We start from the raw sequence: 17,856 nt of genomic DNA, 5'->3' as shown, positions 1-17,856 counted from the left end.
TACATGCTGTCAGCTTTTGTTGCGTTCATCCTGTTTTACTATGGTCAACTACATTTCTCATGTGCACTGGCAAATTTTTGAGTTTGTAAATCTGGCCTGGCAGCCATGCAATCATGGTCCATCACATTTGGCTTTCGCAAGCCCTGATTGTCTCGTCTGTCCTGTTCTTCACGGTGGCCTGAAGCGTGATTGCCGTGGCTGCCCAGAAAATAATCTAAATGTAGTATTGGCAGAAAAGTCCAGTCTTTCCTCTCCCCAGCCTTTGTGTGACAACTTAACAATATAATATATAACTTAAAGGCCCAGTCTGCCAGTTTGACTCTGGAAATGGCACTTTTTAAATACAGGATTTAAACAAACAAACTACTTCTCAATTTACAGATCAGGGCTTGTCTTCATTTCTGGTGGTGATTTTGTCCTAAACCCCAGCTGACATGAAAGCTTATGTGAGTGAGTGAGTGAGTGAGTGAGTGAGTGAGTGAAAAAAAAATAATAATCCGTGCGTGCTTTCAAATTACCGTTTTTTCAGGGCCAATACCGATACAGATTATTAGAAGTCAAGGACGCCGATAACCAATATTTAGAGCTGAATTCATTTTCACTAAAAGAGAAAATAGTGGCATCAAAATTTGAAAAAAATACAAACACCTTTTTTTTTTTTTTAAAGCATATGTTTATTGAACATCTTTTAAGTTTAATAAAATACTGTAGTTAAAAAAAAAAAAAAAAAAAAAAAAACTTAAGTCAATAGACATCGTTGTTTTAAAAATCTAGCAAAAAGTTCAGGGATCTCCGAGGGGCAGTAACATGTCTTCAGAAGTTAAAAACGTAAATAAATACCTCCCTATTGTTTTCAACAGTAAATAGAGATTTCCAAAATTTCCAAATATCCATCCATCCAGCCATCCATTTTCCTAACCACTTATTCCTCACGAGTCACGGGGGTGCTGGAGCCTATCCCAGCTGGCTTCAGGCAGTAGGCGGGCTCCACCCAATTACAGGGCACACAGAGACGAACAACCACTCACACTCACAAGCACACCTAGGGACAATTCAGAGCACCCAATTAACCTGCCAAGCATGTCTTTGGAATGTGGGAGGAGACCGCAGTACCCGGAGAAGACCAACGCAGGTACGGGGAGAACATGCAAACGCCACCCAGGAAGGCCGAAGCCTGTACTTGATCTTGCGTCCTCAGTACTGGGAGCGGACGTGCTAACCACGGTGCCGCCCATTTCCAAATATCTGAAGTGTTAAAATTGTACTTATCTGAACAAAAACAGAAGGTGCAGAGTTCCCAGGGTCAGCACTACTGACTCAGCAGCATCTCTGAAATTTTAAATAATTAGTTCATTAAAGTTAACACTTTTTAAAATGGATCTCTTATCGGCCATATGATTCTGATGTCAATATCCGTCAAAATGCTGAATATCGGCACCAATAAATCGGCCCAGATGACAATCAGTCTATCCTTATAATTAGGGGTGTGAATTGCCTAGTACCTGACGATTCGATTCGTATCACGATTCACAGGTCACGATTCGATTCGATACCGATTAATCCCGATACGAATGGTCACGATTCGATACCGATTAATCCCGATACGAATTTATAAGTCGATTGTTGCGATTTTTTTCCATTCAAATTTAGAAAATACTATCAGTAAATTTGTACATGTACACTGTAAGATTTGTATGAATATATTTATCTAAAACTTGAGGCTTATAACCGTGAGCCACTGTACACAAACAGTTTGCAATCTGTTTCACATTTGAACAGCATTAAAATAAAAATATTAAGGCTTAATGTGCCGTTCATATAACATTCTTCCATGCTCAAGGTGTGAATCCTAAAAAAAAAAAAAAAAAAAAAAAAAAAAAAAATCGATTCTGCCGATTATTGAATCGATTCGAGAATCGCGCGATGTAGTATCGCGATATATCGCCGAATCGATTTTTTTTTTTAACACCCCTACTTATAATATAATATACTCACTTTTATCAAACTTGGACTGCAATATTGTGTTTGAAACATTTAAGGTCACCACCTTAGCTTAACCAACAATTAGTCAAATGTAGTCTATTCGGTAAATATCCATATATTGCCACGGAGAGAGGTAAAATCCACATATTTTGCAACACTTGTCTTTCCCTGATTTGTTGGCAGTAGAACATCTTGAATGAGAGGTGAAACCTTTTCATGGATGGACTTAATTTGATTATCACTTATTCCCTAAGTAGTCACGCCTGCAGTAAAAAGAAAAGGAAGAACAAATTGAAGCTGGCCAGTCGTCACACTTTGAAGAAAAGCACGTTAATGCGTACGCAATCACTGAAACGTACCACAGCATGGACTGAAAGATGAATGGGCGAGCAGATCAAAAGAGGAAAACATTTCAATTAGGACTGGTTTAGTATGCCCATCAGTCATGTAACCTGTGACACTATCAGTTGCCAGGCAACCTTCTCTTTGGATGAAACACCTGCCCTTTATGTATCAGACCATCTCTGCAACCTTCTCTTTGGATGAAACACCTGCCCTTCATTTGTCAAACGACCACAGCAACCTCGTTCTGTCATGCCTGTCAGCCTTCTCCCGTCTGGCTGCTGGGATTTCGTCAGTGCAAATTGGTCATATTAGAATGGAGAAATGAAACAAGTGGCAAAGAAGGTGATCAACATCTGTGTCATTTTGTCAGTAACATACGATCATAGTTTTTTTTTCCCCATTCTGGGTAATAACTATAGGAATGTAACGATATCCAAATGTCACGATACAATATTATCACGATATTAGGCTCCTGATACGATAACTATCACGATATTGTGGGGAGGTCGGCGATATTTAAATGTCACAATATTGTAAAAAAAAAAAAAAAAAAAAAGAGCTCTTACTAAAAAAAAAAAAAGCAAAATATTGTGCTTTTGTACATAACATCAATGTTATGTTATTATTATTGTTTTATTAATATTATGTTATTATTATTGTGTTATGTTGTTAGCACGCACACATTGAGTTCCTCCACATAACGACTTCCTTCACAGGCATATCACATTCCCCTTCATCTGACAATTAGTGTAGATTTTAAACATAGAAGGGCAAAAACGTCCCTAATGAAAATTAAATTGCATTAAAAAAAAAAAAAAAAAAAAAACTAGCCACGAGAGGGTGCTAGAACTGCACAAATGGAAATCAACCTGACTTTTTTAACAGATGTGTTGAATTTAAATATCGTGAACATGACGACGACGATATTGTGGCAGTTATAATATCACGCTTATATCACGCAATATCGCGTTTATCGCTACATCCCTAGTAATAACTAAAATCAATATTATTCACGGACTGATTTACATGTTGTAACTGTTTGCATCGCAACACTGCCAAATGTCCTGAATGTCACTGTTACAGCCTGTCAGTTAGCTTTATCTCTGTTTCAGTCAATTAATAAGAGCAATCAATAACAAAAAGCCCTGCAGTCATGGCAAGAACGACTGAGACGCCCCCAAAATACATTCTGCATTCTGCTTGAGGACGCACAACAACAAAAATGCAACAAGACATTATTAGAACAACTGATATCATATTAAACTGTCACTCAGCAAGTATAAGATAAGAAAAAAAAATGAAGCTTGAGAGATAACAGCAATACAAACTGCATATAGTCTGTAATGGAAAAAAACAACGCAAACATACTGTGACAGTAGGGTGGAAAAAAACATATAAGGCAATTTATGTTTATGTTATCTACATCTGTGATTTTAATCATTCTATGTGATGGTTTTAGGGGCTGTTTGATTGAAATTCAATATTGTCCTCTTGATAGTGTCTGTCATTGCAATCTCTGGCTTCTTATCAGCGGCTACTACAATGAATATTAATTGTACAACGCAACTTTGCAGTCTCTCTGAACAGTGGAGCGGACGTGAGTTGCACTTTGACCCTCTCAGATTTCCAGATTAAAATAATGTGACATACTTCGCACCTGTTCAAAGAACAACACATAGCAACATCTAATTTAATGAGGCTTTGTCACTTAACATTTAACACAAATGTTTACATAAAATAATTTTCTTCAAGTTTATAGAATTATGAAGTACATCGTAGTCATGGAGAATTACATATAGCAATACACACTGGCTGCAGTTGCTGGAAAAAAACCTTATCCCAAAGTGAGACGCATGGTTGAAGATGATCATTTGATTACAGAGATATACTGTACTTATGCACTACACAATCATACATGTGTCAGAGGCACACACTTTAATGCATGCGTGCGCGCGTGCATGTGTGTCAACAGTGCATCGAGATAAGAAAGCTGACATGAGCGTCTAGAGCCAAAGCTTGGGCCCCTGGAAACTGTCAACTTCAATTCCTGGTGACACCTGCAGACATGCGCACACATGAGCGCACAGCCATAAACACACCAGCACCAGATTATTGATCTGCTTTACCACTGATTCATGCAAAGGACTACCAGTTTTCAAACACATCTGAAATAAATGTGCTCAAATTACTTTTATATGTAATTAATTGAAATGGATATCAAATGTTATTGTTATTGCTCATGTCAAAAGGTAACAAAGTTCAAAATTCATTTCACAGTTTCAACTTGTCCATGAACATACAAGACAATGACACCAACAGGGGGAGTCAGAAAGGGAAGGCTGACCATTCATCAGACGGCACCCTAATTTTTCGATGAAAGAAAGATAGCAAATGAGGGGATAGAAAAGGCAACTCCAAACTCTGGTCCTATAAGGGGGCACAGTCTGGGATCTGGAAAAAAAATATTCACAGGCTCAATAAAAATCGTTACTTAAACATGGATAATGATATATTATTCATTTAATAATATAATATAATATAATATAATATAGTTTGAGTCCAGGCTCGGACCTTCCTGGGTGGAGTTTGCATGTTCTCCCCGTGCCCGCGTGGGTCTTCTCCGGGTACTCCGGTCTCCTCCCACATTCCAAAAGACATGCATAGCAGGTTAATTGGGCGCTCCGAATTGTCCCTAGGTGTGCGTGTGAGTGTGGATGGTTGTTTGTCTCTGTGTGCCCTGCGATTGGCTGGCAACCAGTCCAGGGTGTCCCCCGCCTACTGCCCAGAGCCAACTGAGATAGGCTCCAGCAACCCCAGCGACCCTTGTGAGGAATAAGCGGTCAAGAAAATGGATGGATGGATAATATAATATAATATAATATAATATAATATAATATAATATAAATAAAAAATAAAATATAAATAAATATGTTAACATATATATAAAAAATATAAATATATTTAAGTGAAGACACTGATCATGTCAATGATTTCTCACAATAATTAGCAAATTGCTAACTATATGCAACACTTTAATTCCATGAATCTCTGCAGTGTTTACATTTTCAAATGATCACTTCGACAACCACAATGTCCCATTATGGGCGAGCTATTTTTACAACTTGTTCACACGTTACTTATGTGGGCCTCCTACCTGGTGGTCACCATGTTGGCGACCCCTGGTTGACAGTATAATAAACACAAATCAATAAAGCCCCATTGATGGGTGAATGTTTGCACGTCGGGGTTTGTTTTCTAAACGTTCTCTAAACGTTGGCCACGTGTTTTAATATTTTTTCTTGTCCCAACATGTTTAACAAGACAAGTGGACAAGAAAAAACAGTAAGACTGTTTAGCGAACTATTAAGACTGTTAAGAGAATGCTTTGGTATGTTGTGACCTTGATGAACCCTGACGTGAAATCAACATTTGTTGGAGTCACAAACGTTCACCCCTCACTGGAATTGGGCTTTAGGAAATGAGCAAACCCGTGAAACTAACATGCCAGATAATAGATGGCAAACCTCTGCCAAATACTGATAATATCTTTCCCAAAAACACTTGCTAATAATGCTAATTTGAATTCTATCGACAGCTGGAATCCCAAACTTAACAAAATTCATACTGCTGAAAAAGTTTCCCAGTCAAAACATCCAACTGCCATTACTTGAACTGTTTGTTTTCAAAGCTGTGTGGGGACTGTAGCTGACTTTTAGTTCGTGCTTTGAGCTGCACTCAAAGTGGTCTTTAGCATGCAGTGAGCCGTGTGGCAACATCCACAAAGTAGCAAGTGGAGGTTTACAATATTTCTTCCATGTCAATGCATTCACTCAGTGTCAAAAGCATTTGACTTCTTGTACCGCATTTATCATTAATCTTTCTCAAGTCGACCATGTGCCCAAAAGCTCATTTAGACTTGGGTCAGCGCCTTACTTGACAACATTTTTACCATTTCAAAAGTCATATATCAATGTCAATTTGCCGTCCCCTCAAACTACCTCAGCACACATCCATTAATGTATAAAGAGCAGACAATGAGCAAAAGTACACGTTTAAGTGAAAAAATGGCCCAAAGTGTCAATGTTTTGTTTTTCTACTGTGGTATAGACTTTGCCAGAGCCTCACAGGTTCACACTAAAATCATCTTCCATTCAGCCCACAGACGCTCAATAGTTTGGCAGTGCAGGTAGGAACAAAATTATTGATTCATTGCTCAGTCCTGGCCTATAGGCCATCCTTTTGTTCAGCTCAGAGTGTTCTTGTCATGAGATGCCACATTAAACTTTCCATGAGCAGTATGAGAGGGTAATAACACACAATTTAACACACCTGCTCCCTATTGAGACATTGTAATACTAACAAGTCATATGACACCAGGAAGGGAAAATGGATAATTGGGCCAATTTGGACATTTTCACTTAAGAGTGTTGCTGCAGATTGCATGTTAATGAAGAGAAGAGTAAATATTCAAATCTACTTTGTACCGGTATGCATGAAAAGACATAGTATTATGGTAACTGAGGCCATTGAGCACTGCAGTTCCTTGGATGTTGTTCTAGATTGTTTTGTGACCTCCTGGGTAATTCGTTGTCACACTCTTGGAGTAATTTCCGTTGGTCGACCACACCTGGGAAGGTTTGCCACTGTTCCCAGTTTTCTCCATTTGTGGATAATGGCTCCGACAGTGGCTCACTGGAGCCCCACAGCCTTGGGAATGGCCTTGTAACCTTCTCCAGACTGATAGATTTCAATCACACTTTTTGTTATTTCTTCAGGAATTTCTCTGGATCGTGGCTTGATGTGTTTGTTCTTGAGATTTTGTAGCCTACTTAACATTGTCTAGCAAATTCTATTTCAGTCATTTCTTGATTCAACAAAAGGTGGTGGCAATCAGTTTTGGGTGTGGCCTGTGAAATTGAACACAGCTTTTCCAAAACTGTGGTTAGCCACTTCTTTTATATATATATATATATATATATATATATATATATATATATATATATATATATATATATATATATATATACATACAGTATTCCCTCGTTTTCCGCTGGGGTTAGGTTCCAAAAAATACCCGCAATAAATGAAATCCGCGAAGTAGTTAGCTTTATGTTTTACAACTCTTATAAATGTTTTAAGGCTCTAAAATCCCCGACCGCACAATTTATACACTTTTCTCATTGAGGCATTTACATGTTCTCACATTTCTCTCTTGTTCAAACATTGACAATGTTCAAACCTTCATAAATTTTATAAAATGGGTATATTACTGTAAAAAAATATGCAAAATTGCACTTAAAAAAAAATCCGCGATAAAGCGAGACCGCGAAAAGTGAACCGCGTTATAGCGAGGGAAGACTGTATATACTTAGGACTAGAGCTGTCAAATGATTACATTTTTAATCAGATAAATCACATTTTAGAATTTTGATTAATCGCTTAAAAAGGCTCTTTTTAAAAAAAATCTACATTAGGATTATGTGTTAAATTTTTCAACATTTAAAGTTATAAACATGTTCAAAAATGTTTATCCACTGCACTAGGGATGTAACGATATCCAAACATTACGATACAATATTATCACGATATTAAGGTCTCGATACGATAATTATCATGATATTGTGGGGAGGTTGGCGAAACAAAAGAGGGCACAATATTGTTAATATATATATATATATATATATATATATATATATATATATATATATAAACACAAAATACTGTACTTTTGTACATTACAACAATGAAAATCTAAAAATACTATCAATATTATATATAAAAAATATATATAAATATATTTATATATATTAATGGATTTTAAACATAGAAGGGCCAAAACATGCCTTGTGAAAATTAACCTGCACTAAAAAACTAGCCACCTGGACTAAAATCTTGGAAAAGCTCGCTGATATATTAAACTGTAGGCTTCCTTTATCTCCAAGACTGTGTTTACTAGGTGACTTAACAATAACTGAGCGACCATGTAAACAATCTCAATCTATATTTATAGCCCTTACTATTGCTAAAAAAATAATCCTTGTCAATTGGAAAAATAAACAATCTCTAAATATCGACCACTGGTTAAACTTACTAATAAATTATATCTCAATGGAAAAAATCTCTGCCTTAAATAAAAATCAAGTATCAAGATTTAAACAAATATGGTCTATGTACATAGAATATTTTAATCTCAATTTGGCAACTTAATCCTGCCAAGATTCTGCCTGTTAACGAGAGCCACCACATCGTTACAACTTCTGTTTTCGCTGCTCCTGTATTTGGTATTTTGTATCTGATTGTTTTTATTTTTATATAGTCAGGAACCTAGTTGCTGCTAGTGGGCTCGAGCATACCACACTATACGACACTATACTCAATAACTCCTTAAGATCTATTTCTAGTGGGCACTAAGCATCAACACTTGGTGTTACTGCATGCTAATTAGTCAATTTTCTTGACGCCGTCCCCTGTGGTCGGGCGGGGGTGGTTCTGCCCCCCCCCCCCCCCCCCCCCCCCCGTTGTCTGCTCGGTGGCGGTTGCGTCTTGGCCGCTCCCTGGGCCCCCTGTGGGGTGCGGTGTTGGGGTGCTTCCCCTGGTGCCCGGGGCGGTGCCGTCCCGGCGCGGTCCGCTGCTCCGTGCCCGGCGGCGCGGTTCGGGGTGGGTGGGCCTCCGGTGTGCCCCGTGGTTCCCTCTCCCCTCCCCCTTCCTCCCCCCCGTCGCCTCTCCCTCCTCGCCTCCTCCCGCCCATCCTCCTCTGCCTCCCGGTCCCTTTTCCCTTGTCGCCCTCCCTCCTCCTCTCCCCCCCCGCCTCCTGCCCTGCAGCCGCCCTTTCGCCTTCTTGTCGTCTTCTCCCCGCTTCCCCCGCCCCCCCCCCCCCCTTCCCTGTCTGCCCTGCGGCCCCTCCCCCTCCCTCTCCCTGGGCCTGGGGCTCCCTCCCCGGCCCGGGCGTCGGGCTCCGGGGGCCGGGCGAGGGTTTGGGGCCTGCCCCGCTCCGGTATAACTCCTGGTGCCCCGGGCGGGCCCCGGTGGCTGGTGGGCTGTCCGGTAGCCCTGCTGCGCTGGCTGTCCGCCCATTGTGGTGCCGGGTGGATGAGGTGGGGGGCGGCGGGGGGTGGGGGTGCTGGGGGGCGGGCGTGCCACCTACACCCGCCGGGTTGGGTGAGGCCCCGCTGGTCGCTCCTCTTACTCACTTCACTAGCTTGCACTATACACTTTGTAAATATACACATAGGGCACACAACACATTTCTTGGTGGGGTGGGGAAGGGTGGAAACACCGTCTTCACCCTTCAACTCCCCTCCAATTTTAATGCACCTCACGTCCAAGGGGAGGGGTGAGTTGGGGCGGGGAGCCATCAGAGGGGATGGACTGCAGTGCCTGGCAGCGCTGTGGTCCCCCCCATTTGTGTCCCTGCCCCACCACTTTGTCCCTCCATTCCCTTTTTTAATGCACCACACATATACATATTCATTTTTTGGGGGGGGATACGGGTGTGTCGGAGTAGGGGAAATTTTTTCCCTCTGCTCCGACTCACCTGCTCCCAATTTTAATGCACCACACGCACACACTTGTATATACACTGGGTGGGGCCACATTCACGGTGTAAGGGTAGAGCTCGCCAGTCGGCGAGCTGGCGGACTCAGTAACAGGGTTAGGTGTCACTTGTACTCTGGCGTGACGACCGGGGCCTCTCCCCACCGGGCTCGGTGTTCTGGTGTCCCGCCTTCTCCCCTGGTGCTTCCTCCTCTGCTTCCCCCCTCCCGCCGCGGTGCAAATCTCGCGCGGCTGGAGGTGGGGTGGGCACATCTTCCCTCTCTGCGCTGCTGCCCGGTGCCGGTTTCCGGGGGGGGGTGGGGGGTTCTCGCGGGGGGCCGGGTTCGCGGGGGGGGGGGTGGCGGCCGTCGGGGGGGGGCGGCTTGTTTGGGGGGGGGTGGAGGTATGGGTGGGTGGGGGGTTGGGTGCTGGGGGTCGGGGTGTGTTCGGGGGTTTGGGGGTCGGGGGTGGTGGGGCCTGGGTCGTGGTGGATGGCGGGTTTGGGTGGGGTGCGGGGGGGTCGTGGGGGGATGGGGGCTGGGGACCGGTGGGGCGCTGTGGGGGCCCGCTGGGCCTCGTTCTGCGGCCTTGGGCTCGGGGGTGTGGGCCGGGGCTGGGGCGGGGGTGTTCCGGGTATCTGGGTCGGCTCGCTGACCGGTGTCCGCTCGGGTGGCTTGGGGGTGGCCTTGGTGCTGCCGCGGCCTGGGGATTCCGGGGGGGGTGGGGGGGGGGGGGGGTGCTCGCTTTGCTGGACCGCGGTTGACGGCTTCTCTCTTTGGTGGTGGTCCTTATGCATGCCAGATCCGTCGCACCAGCATCTACTGAAACTCAACAGAAGTACCCTCTCCCTCCCACAGCCCCTTGAATCAGTTGGTGCTGGTGTCTGTGGTTCTCACTTTTCTTTATCTATCCTTCCCTCCTTCCTCTCTTTAGTTTTTCCTCTGGTCACTTGAGATCTTAATTTATTAGAAGTATGAGGTTTCTGGGGTTGGCATAAGACTCCGGTTTTGTAACCACGCAGGAGGGGTCTTGTTGGTGCTGGACTTCACTTTGATGGATTGGATGTACTGGCTTCTATTGATCTCACTCTGCCTTATCGATCCTTCCCTCCTTCCTCTCTTTAGTTTTTCCTCTGGGCTCTTGAGATCTCGCTAAATTTGCTGGAATTTAGAGGCTTCCGGGGTTGGCGTAAGACTTTGATTTTGTAATCATGGGGAAGGCAGGAAGTGTTTGGTCGGTGCTGGATGTCACTTTGATTTACCTTTCTTTTCTCTTTATTTCTTTTTTTCCTGACCTTTTCTCTGGTCTCCTGACCATTTAAATCTCACGACTCTGGCAAGATTCTGAAGTACCTGGTTAAGGCGAAGGGTAATGGGATATTTATAAGGTTTTAGGTGAATGAATGAGTATAAATTTATACGTATTTGCACGCACGCACGCAAACGCACGCAAACGCACACACGCAAACGCACGCACGCACGCAAACGCACGCACGCAAACGCACGCACACATACACACACACAAAAAAAAAAAAAAAAAAAAAAAAAAAAAAAAAAAAAGGAAAAGAGCAATGATGACAAGACGTTGAATCGGTAAGACTACCGAATGAACAATTCTGAGCTCTTCAAAAAAAAAAAAAAAAAAAAAAAAAAAAAAAAAAAAAAAAAAAAAAAAAAAAAAAAAAAAAAAAAAAACTAGCCACCAGAGGGTGCTAGAACTGCACAAATGTAAATCAACGCGACTTTTTAAACAGATGTGCTGCTTTTAAATATTGTGACATGACAACGACGATATATTGTGGCAGTTTTAATATCATGATATCACGATATTGCCGTTATCGTTACATCCCTACACTGCACACGCTCATCCTCCTCTTTTTCGTCAATTAACTATTTGCATAATTTAAAATGGGGAAAAAAAATTGACCCAAATAGTTTGACATGAATATTCTGAATGTCATAAACAAACATTTATTAAATGCTTAACTTTAATGCATGTAGTTATGTTTATTGCTCAAACAAAACCTGTCCTACCTTTAATGTAACTGTCCGCTGTCAACTAAAGGATAATCTGCGGTCAAAATTAATAGTATGATTATGTAAATACCTGATTAATGCGATCATTTTTGTGATTAATTAATTAGTTAACGCTTTCACTTTTACAGCACTACTTAGGACACAGACACACATTGTCGAGCAGTCTGAATATATTTTGAATCAGCACACACACAAAAATGCAGGCTGTGAGAAGATTCTGGTACTAAAGCTGTCTAATAATAGTCTCAGTGGAATGTGTTTTTGGAATACTCTATTGCGAATGCCTTTTTTTTTTTTTTTTTTTTTTTTTTTTTAACGAGTATTACTGAAATGGGACATGCACAGCTTTGATTGAACAACAACAATATACATGCAAGTCTTATTTCTCTCTGCCTTTTCTTTCACTTACTGTATCTGCCTCTTCTGGCTCTGTCACTTTTCTCGCTCTGAATATTTTAGTATTGATGAGGCCATTACTGATGATAACACACCGATGTCAGCATCTTTTGCTCTGCTGTCAAATAGACACAAATATATGCTCACTCATCTGGAGTCAGGTTACAACGGCTGCTGTTGTGTACTTTAAATGCATTTGTGCGTGCAGAGTGTGTTTAGGGAATGTGTGTGGGGGAGGACTTCCTGGCAGTAATCCAGTAAATAACGATAGTTTACAGTATGAGGCCTTTTACATGCATGAAAATGACCACAAAACATTTTAATTGAACTCAAGTGCCAACTGCTGCCAACAAAAGGGAGATCCAAGCAAAGTCCATAAGCATGTCGCTGGCATGCGGCCGAAACCTTGTACCTCCAAAATTGTAACTTTTCAGACCACAAAAACAATGTTTTGTTTTGTTTGTTTCAACCATTACCATTGCATCATCAAAGAGAACAAGCCATTTTCAAAACTTTCGGTTGGTCAAATAATTTGTAAAAATGACACCCACACATGTGGACTGAGCAAAAGTAGAGATTAATATATATATTAGTGCTGTCAAAGTTAAAGCGTTAACTAATTAATTAATCACAAAAAATTATCGCATTAATCATTGTATTGCCACAGATTAATCACACTATTAATTTTGACCGCAGATGATCCTTTTTAGCCAACAGTGGATGCTTACATTAAAGGTAGCTGTTGGAGTTTGAGCAATAAACATAACTACATGCATTAAAGTAAAGCATTTAATAAATGTTTACACATGCCCTAAGTAATTTTTTTTCCCATTTTAAATTATGCAATTAATTAAATGATTAGAAAAAGCAGGATGAGCGTGTGCAGTGGATGTAAATTTTTGAAGACGTCCTCATAACATTAAATAAAAAAATTAACACATAATAGGTGGGCTTCAAATTTAGCGGGCAAAATATGTTGGGGGAAAAAAAGCCTTTTTAAGTGATAGCTCTAATATATATATATATATATATATATATATATATATATATATATATATATATATATATATATATATATATATATATATATATATATATATATATATATATGCCAAATTGTGACTTGTGAGGATTCGGCCCAACAGCAGCGATATGTACTGTATGTGTAATTCCTGACATTGCAGTAATAAACAAAGAAAAAGGACAACTATTACAAAATAGGGAAACTGCATAGCTGAGAAACAAAACATGTTTCAATGGGCTGTTCCCCCTATTACCATATGCATCTCATGAAATATTCAAACGGCATATAAACTGTTGGGATTCCCAACATAGAGCATACGTAACATTGGCTCTTAAGTAGTCCAACTGCATCATTCCTTGTGACCTTCAGTGTCTGATAATCAAAGCAGCTCATTTTCAAGGGGAGCAGGTAAGATCAGCTACTGAAACTAATTGTAATGTCAGACCTGGCACATTTCATTATTCCTCAGGAAATCTGCCCGTTTCAGCGGAGGGAGGGGTGCTGCTGAGACTTGATACCGAGCAACCCCCCAAAATGTGCATGCTAAACTAGGGCACCGCGAAGAGAACACCGGCAGGGGTTATTGAAAAATCCGAGAATAGAGACATCAAACCACGTCATGAGGAAGCCTCATAAGCATACAGTATTTACAGAGTGTGTGAATGGCGTTTGATCAGCCTCATGCTTTGATCACGACAGCTCACCTGAATCACAGCAGATGCCTCCATTCATTTCCGAGCAGGTGTTTCATAGGAGAATTTCAAGCAGCAGCAAATGCATTTGCTAACAGGAGAGATTTTTTTTAACATCATGTTTTACACGTCGCCTTGACATTGTCAACACGTGCCCATGAGGAAGAGCAGGCCAATGTAACAAAAATAAAAAAATAAACTTGTCCTCAACAATGACCATCAACACCAACCACTCCACAAATGGCAACACAATGGTTATGTCATACTGCTGTTGGCACATCCACGAGGACACCTTTGCCACTGACATCAAGTGAAAATGAAACTAAATTTGGAGTTTGCAACAGAAAATCTTCCACTCGTTTGTTCTAGGACAACTTCCTATAAGATCTATGCACAAGAAGTCACAGCTGAATAAGCATGACTAAAATATCTGATCTAGTTCATCCCAGAAGTGTTTGATGAGGTTTGGGTCGGGTTCCAGTCAAGTTTTTCCTTTACGAAACGTACTTTTGCATAGATTACTGTAATGCTGGAACAGAGAACTACTCCCGGGCTGATTACCGGTGCTGATATTTGTCATTTTGGCAAATATCGGCATCGGCCTTTTTACAAATCGAGGGCCGATTAAGCTGGTGAGCAGCACTGAGCAGTGAATGCTTGTGAATGCAGTAAATTTTAGAATTTGTAACATGTTCACAGACAGTTTTTACTTGTCGAAAGACATTTTGAAAATATTCAGACCGTTTTTCACTGTCCGTGAATATCTTTTGAAACCTTATACGAAGGCTGACGAAAACCCCCAATTAGCTACATTCGCATTTTTAATGCATTTGTTGCTCAGTGAGATACAGGAAACTTTTAATGTATGGATTTATTTAAATTTCCACCTTATAAAAACGATGCTGACACTGGGAACTCCCTAAACTTTTTAATATTATATTATTTTAATATTTTAAAATTTTTTGAAAACCTTTATTTACAGTAGACAACTTTTGGTAAATATTTACTTGCTTAGCTTTTAATTTAGGAGCTGCTGATCACCCTGGAAGCTCCCTAAAATTTTTGTTATAATTTTTAAACAAAGGTGTCAAAAGAAAATGTAAGATTTTAAAATGTTCATGCAAATATTTTCTCTTTTACTGCAAATAGATACTTGCTTGAAATATCAGTTATCAGTCTCCTTGACTACTAATAATCGGTATCTGTATTGGCCTTGAAAAAACCATATCGGTCTACCACCACCTAAAACTGTTTCCATAAAGCTGGAAATCTTGTCTTCATGGGAAAAAAAACTGGGACAAAAAAGGTGTTTCCAAATCATTTTGTACATAATGGCATAGAGCCTGCACTAGATTCAAGTCATATTTGTGACCTCTAAAGCCATGGACGACATCACTCACTGTGCCTTTTGGCCCCTAAGGACCAAAGTATCTCTCACATTATTGTTTGAAAATTGATACCTGTATTTTCTACTCCTAACGTTTTCTCTGTCTCTGCTCTGCATCCTCCGCGGTTGACGTTGTAAAAAAAGGCATAGAAAAAGAAAGTCAACTATGGTGATCTTGATTAAAATAGATCTCATCGTCTTATAAGGTATGATTCACAACCAGGGAAAAATGATACAAGTTTATTATTATTTCTTAATTGCAAATATATATTTGTTCATATACTGCAACAGGCAGTGGTAATCACATGCTCTTCCATTGAATGGCGTGATGAACTATAAACCTGTAGATCCACTTGTTGCCATTTATACAACAGAACATCATGGTTACTCGCAGCTTTTGAGTCCAATTATATTAGACAGGCTCAGATTTCACACTAAGTCAATTTGTGAGTAAGCTGAGACGAGATAATCATTATTTAATTTTTTATAACTATACTTTTTATAACTTTTTTTTTTTTTGTTTGGCAGTGTGTTGTGAGATTTTGCATATGTAAAATGGCTGCCAGAGTGATCAGCTGTCACCAACGACGGCCGGCACCATTTTGCATACTGTGATCGATTATTCATTCAAATCATATCTAAAAAGGACAAATTGTGACGTCACGTGGTGGCCCCGGGATGGATTAAAACAAGTGGATTTGTGTGGTATTTAATTTTTTTTTTTTTTTTTTTGGGGTGGGGGGGGGGGGGGCGGGGGGGCATACAATATTATTGTAGAAAATCTTTTGACTTGACTTCTCCTTTAAATGTTCAATTAATATAAATGAATTACAGCAAAGTATCAAGAGATTGAAGAATAACGCAATACCATATGAAAATGGCCGTAAAGTCACAGGTATCCAAATCTTCCCCTAGATATTGAGGTGGCCAGAGTGACCAGGGGTTGCCATGAACCCCTGGTCACTAGTATTTCCACCCCTGACTATTTTAATTATATAAAAAAAATATAAAAAATAAAAATAAATAAATAAAAATAAAAAAAAATTTAAAAATTAAAAAAAACGTGACAGCGGTAAAATGGGGGAATGTGATTCAAATTGTTGGGCGTTTGTTGACTACGATAAAAACTTCCTTGTGTTTTAATGCCAGCCTAAAAATAAATGTTTTTTTTTTAACGGTTTCATAAAAATAAAAACTACGGTGTATGTCTTCCAGTTGTTATCATTAGCTATTTTTTTCCACAATGTCAACAGCACTTCTACTTTACTCTCTTTTTTTTTTAATACACATGCTGTATTTTTACTTACGAGTGTGAATACCTGTACTTTTGCCACCTCTGCAACAATAGGCCTACTGAGATTTAAACCTTATATGCACTGTATTATTGAACCACCCGCCTGCAGGACTCGCGGGAGTGATAAAGTCACACAGCAGACGCTGTGGGAATATTTAAGGGACGATTCAGTGTGATGTGGTTGGGGGCTTAAGGGGCTGACAGCTGCCCTCACAGCTCACGTGGTGCTGCTGTCAAGGGGGAATAATGACAGCCAGCCGGCAGATCAAACTCAGCGCTCCACCACCACAAGGGGCCATGTGCCTCCCTTGGCCGCCTTCTTGGGCTCGTTTGAGGAAGTACCGGTGACACACAACACACACATCGTAGTGGCTGACTTACATGTCGGTGGATGGCGGTTGGCTACGGCAGAGCAGCGCGTGTCCGCACGCTTGTCCCATGGCGCATCCTGCCTCGCCACCCCGCTTGACCCAAAACAGCTGCAGTCGTGGAGGATGGATGGATGGATGATGAGCGGATGGGTGTGTTTGTGTGTCGTCCTCGCTTTATCGCCTCCTCACCGGTGTCCGCCTCTACTCAGGGGTTGCCGTCTCTCCAGCGAGGGGAACGAATGCTCATAGTCGAAACCGGGTAACTGATACTTGAACGCTTATGCACGAGGACATCATGAGGCGAGAGCGAGCGAGAGAGAGGCAGAGAGAAAGAGAGGGAGAGACGTTCACGGCCACATGGAAGCGTCAACAAACCGCTACTGCACTTTTAATTCACTGCCACTCGTGCTAAAATAAAAACAAGCTGACACGCACACGCAAACCAGCGCCTCCTCGAGCTTTTTCTTGCGTGGAACTTTGACAATTTAAACTGTGACAAATCCAACCTTATGTAAACGTCAAATACGCAAATGTGGGTCAGGACTTGAACGTCTCCCACTACGAGCGGCAGTCTTATCGGCTCGTGGCAGCAGCTTTTCATGAAACCACATGTTGCACTTGACTCACACTTGAGTGTGTCAATTATGCAGTTCAAAGGTCCAGTTGGTAGTCTTCTTTATGGTCTCTCCACTGCACACACACTTAAACAGCCTTTAAAGCAGTCGTTCCTAAAGGTCACTGGGATTGTTGTATTTTTACGGTGGTTTTAGTTTAATAACAATGTAAAATATTTTG

General features: G+C 41.0%; 1 protein-coding gene across 2 annotated transcripts in view; it reads right to left on the bottom strand.

The window, feature by feature from the left end:
- Positions 1-17,409, bottom strand: part of pde2a (phosphodiesterase 2A) — a 162,549-nt gene extending 145,140 nt beyond the window's left edge. Inside the window, exon 1 of one of the 2 annotated variants that reach the window (XM_077540310.1) lies at positions 17,072-17,409. In XM_077540310.1, the coding sequence (XP_077396436.1) occupies positions 17,072-17,130 (59 nt within the window). In that variant the 5' untranslated portion in view covers positions 17,131-17,409. The remainder of the gene's footprint in view (positions 1-17,071) is intronic. The other variant, XM_077540311.1, reaches the window with a different exon arrangement.
- Positions 17,410-17,856: the final 447 nt, after the last annotated feature.

This window comes from Festucalex cinctus, chromosome 13, assembly GCF_051991245.1.
Source record: "Festucalex cinctus isolate MCC-2025b chromosome 13, RoL_Fcin_1.0, whole genome shotgun sequence".
Taxonomy (NCBI): Eukaryota; Metazoa; Chordata; class Actinopteri; order Syngnathiformes; family Syngnathidae; genus Festucalex; species Festucalex cinctus.
The sequence above is the reverse complement of the archived record's forward strand: the minus strand, read 5'-3'. Positions and strand labels throughout refer to the sequence as shown.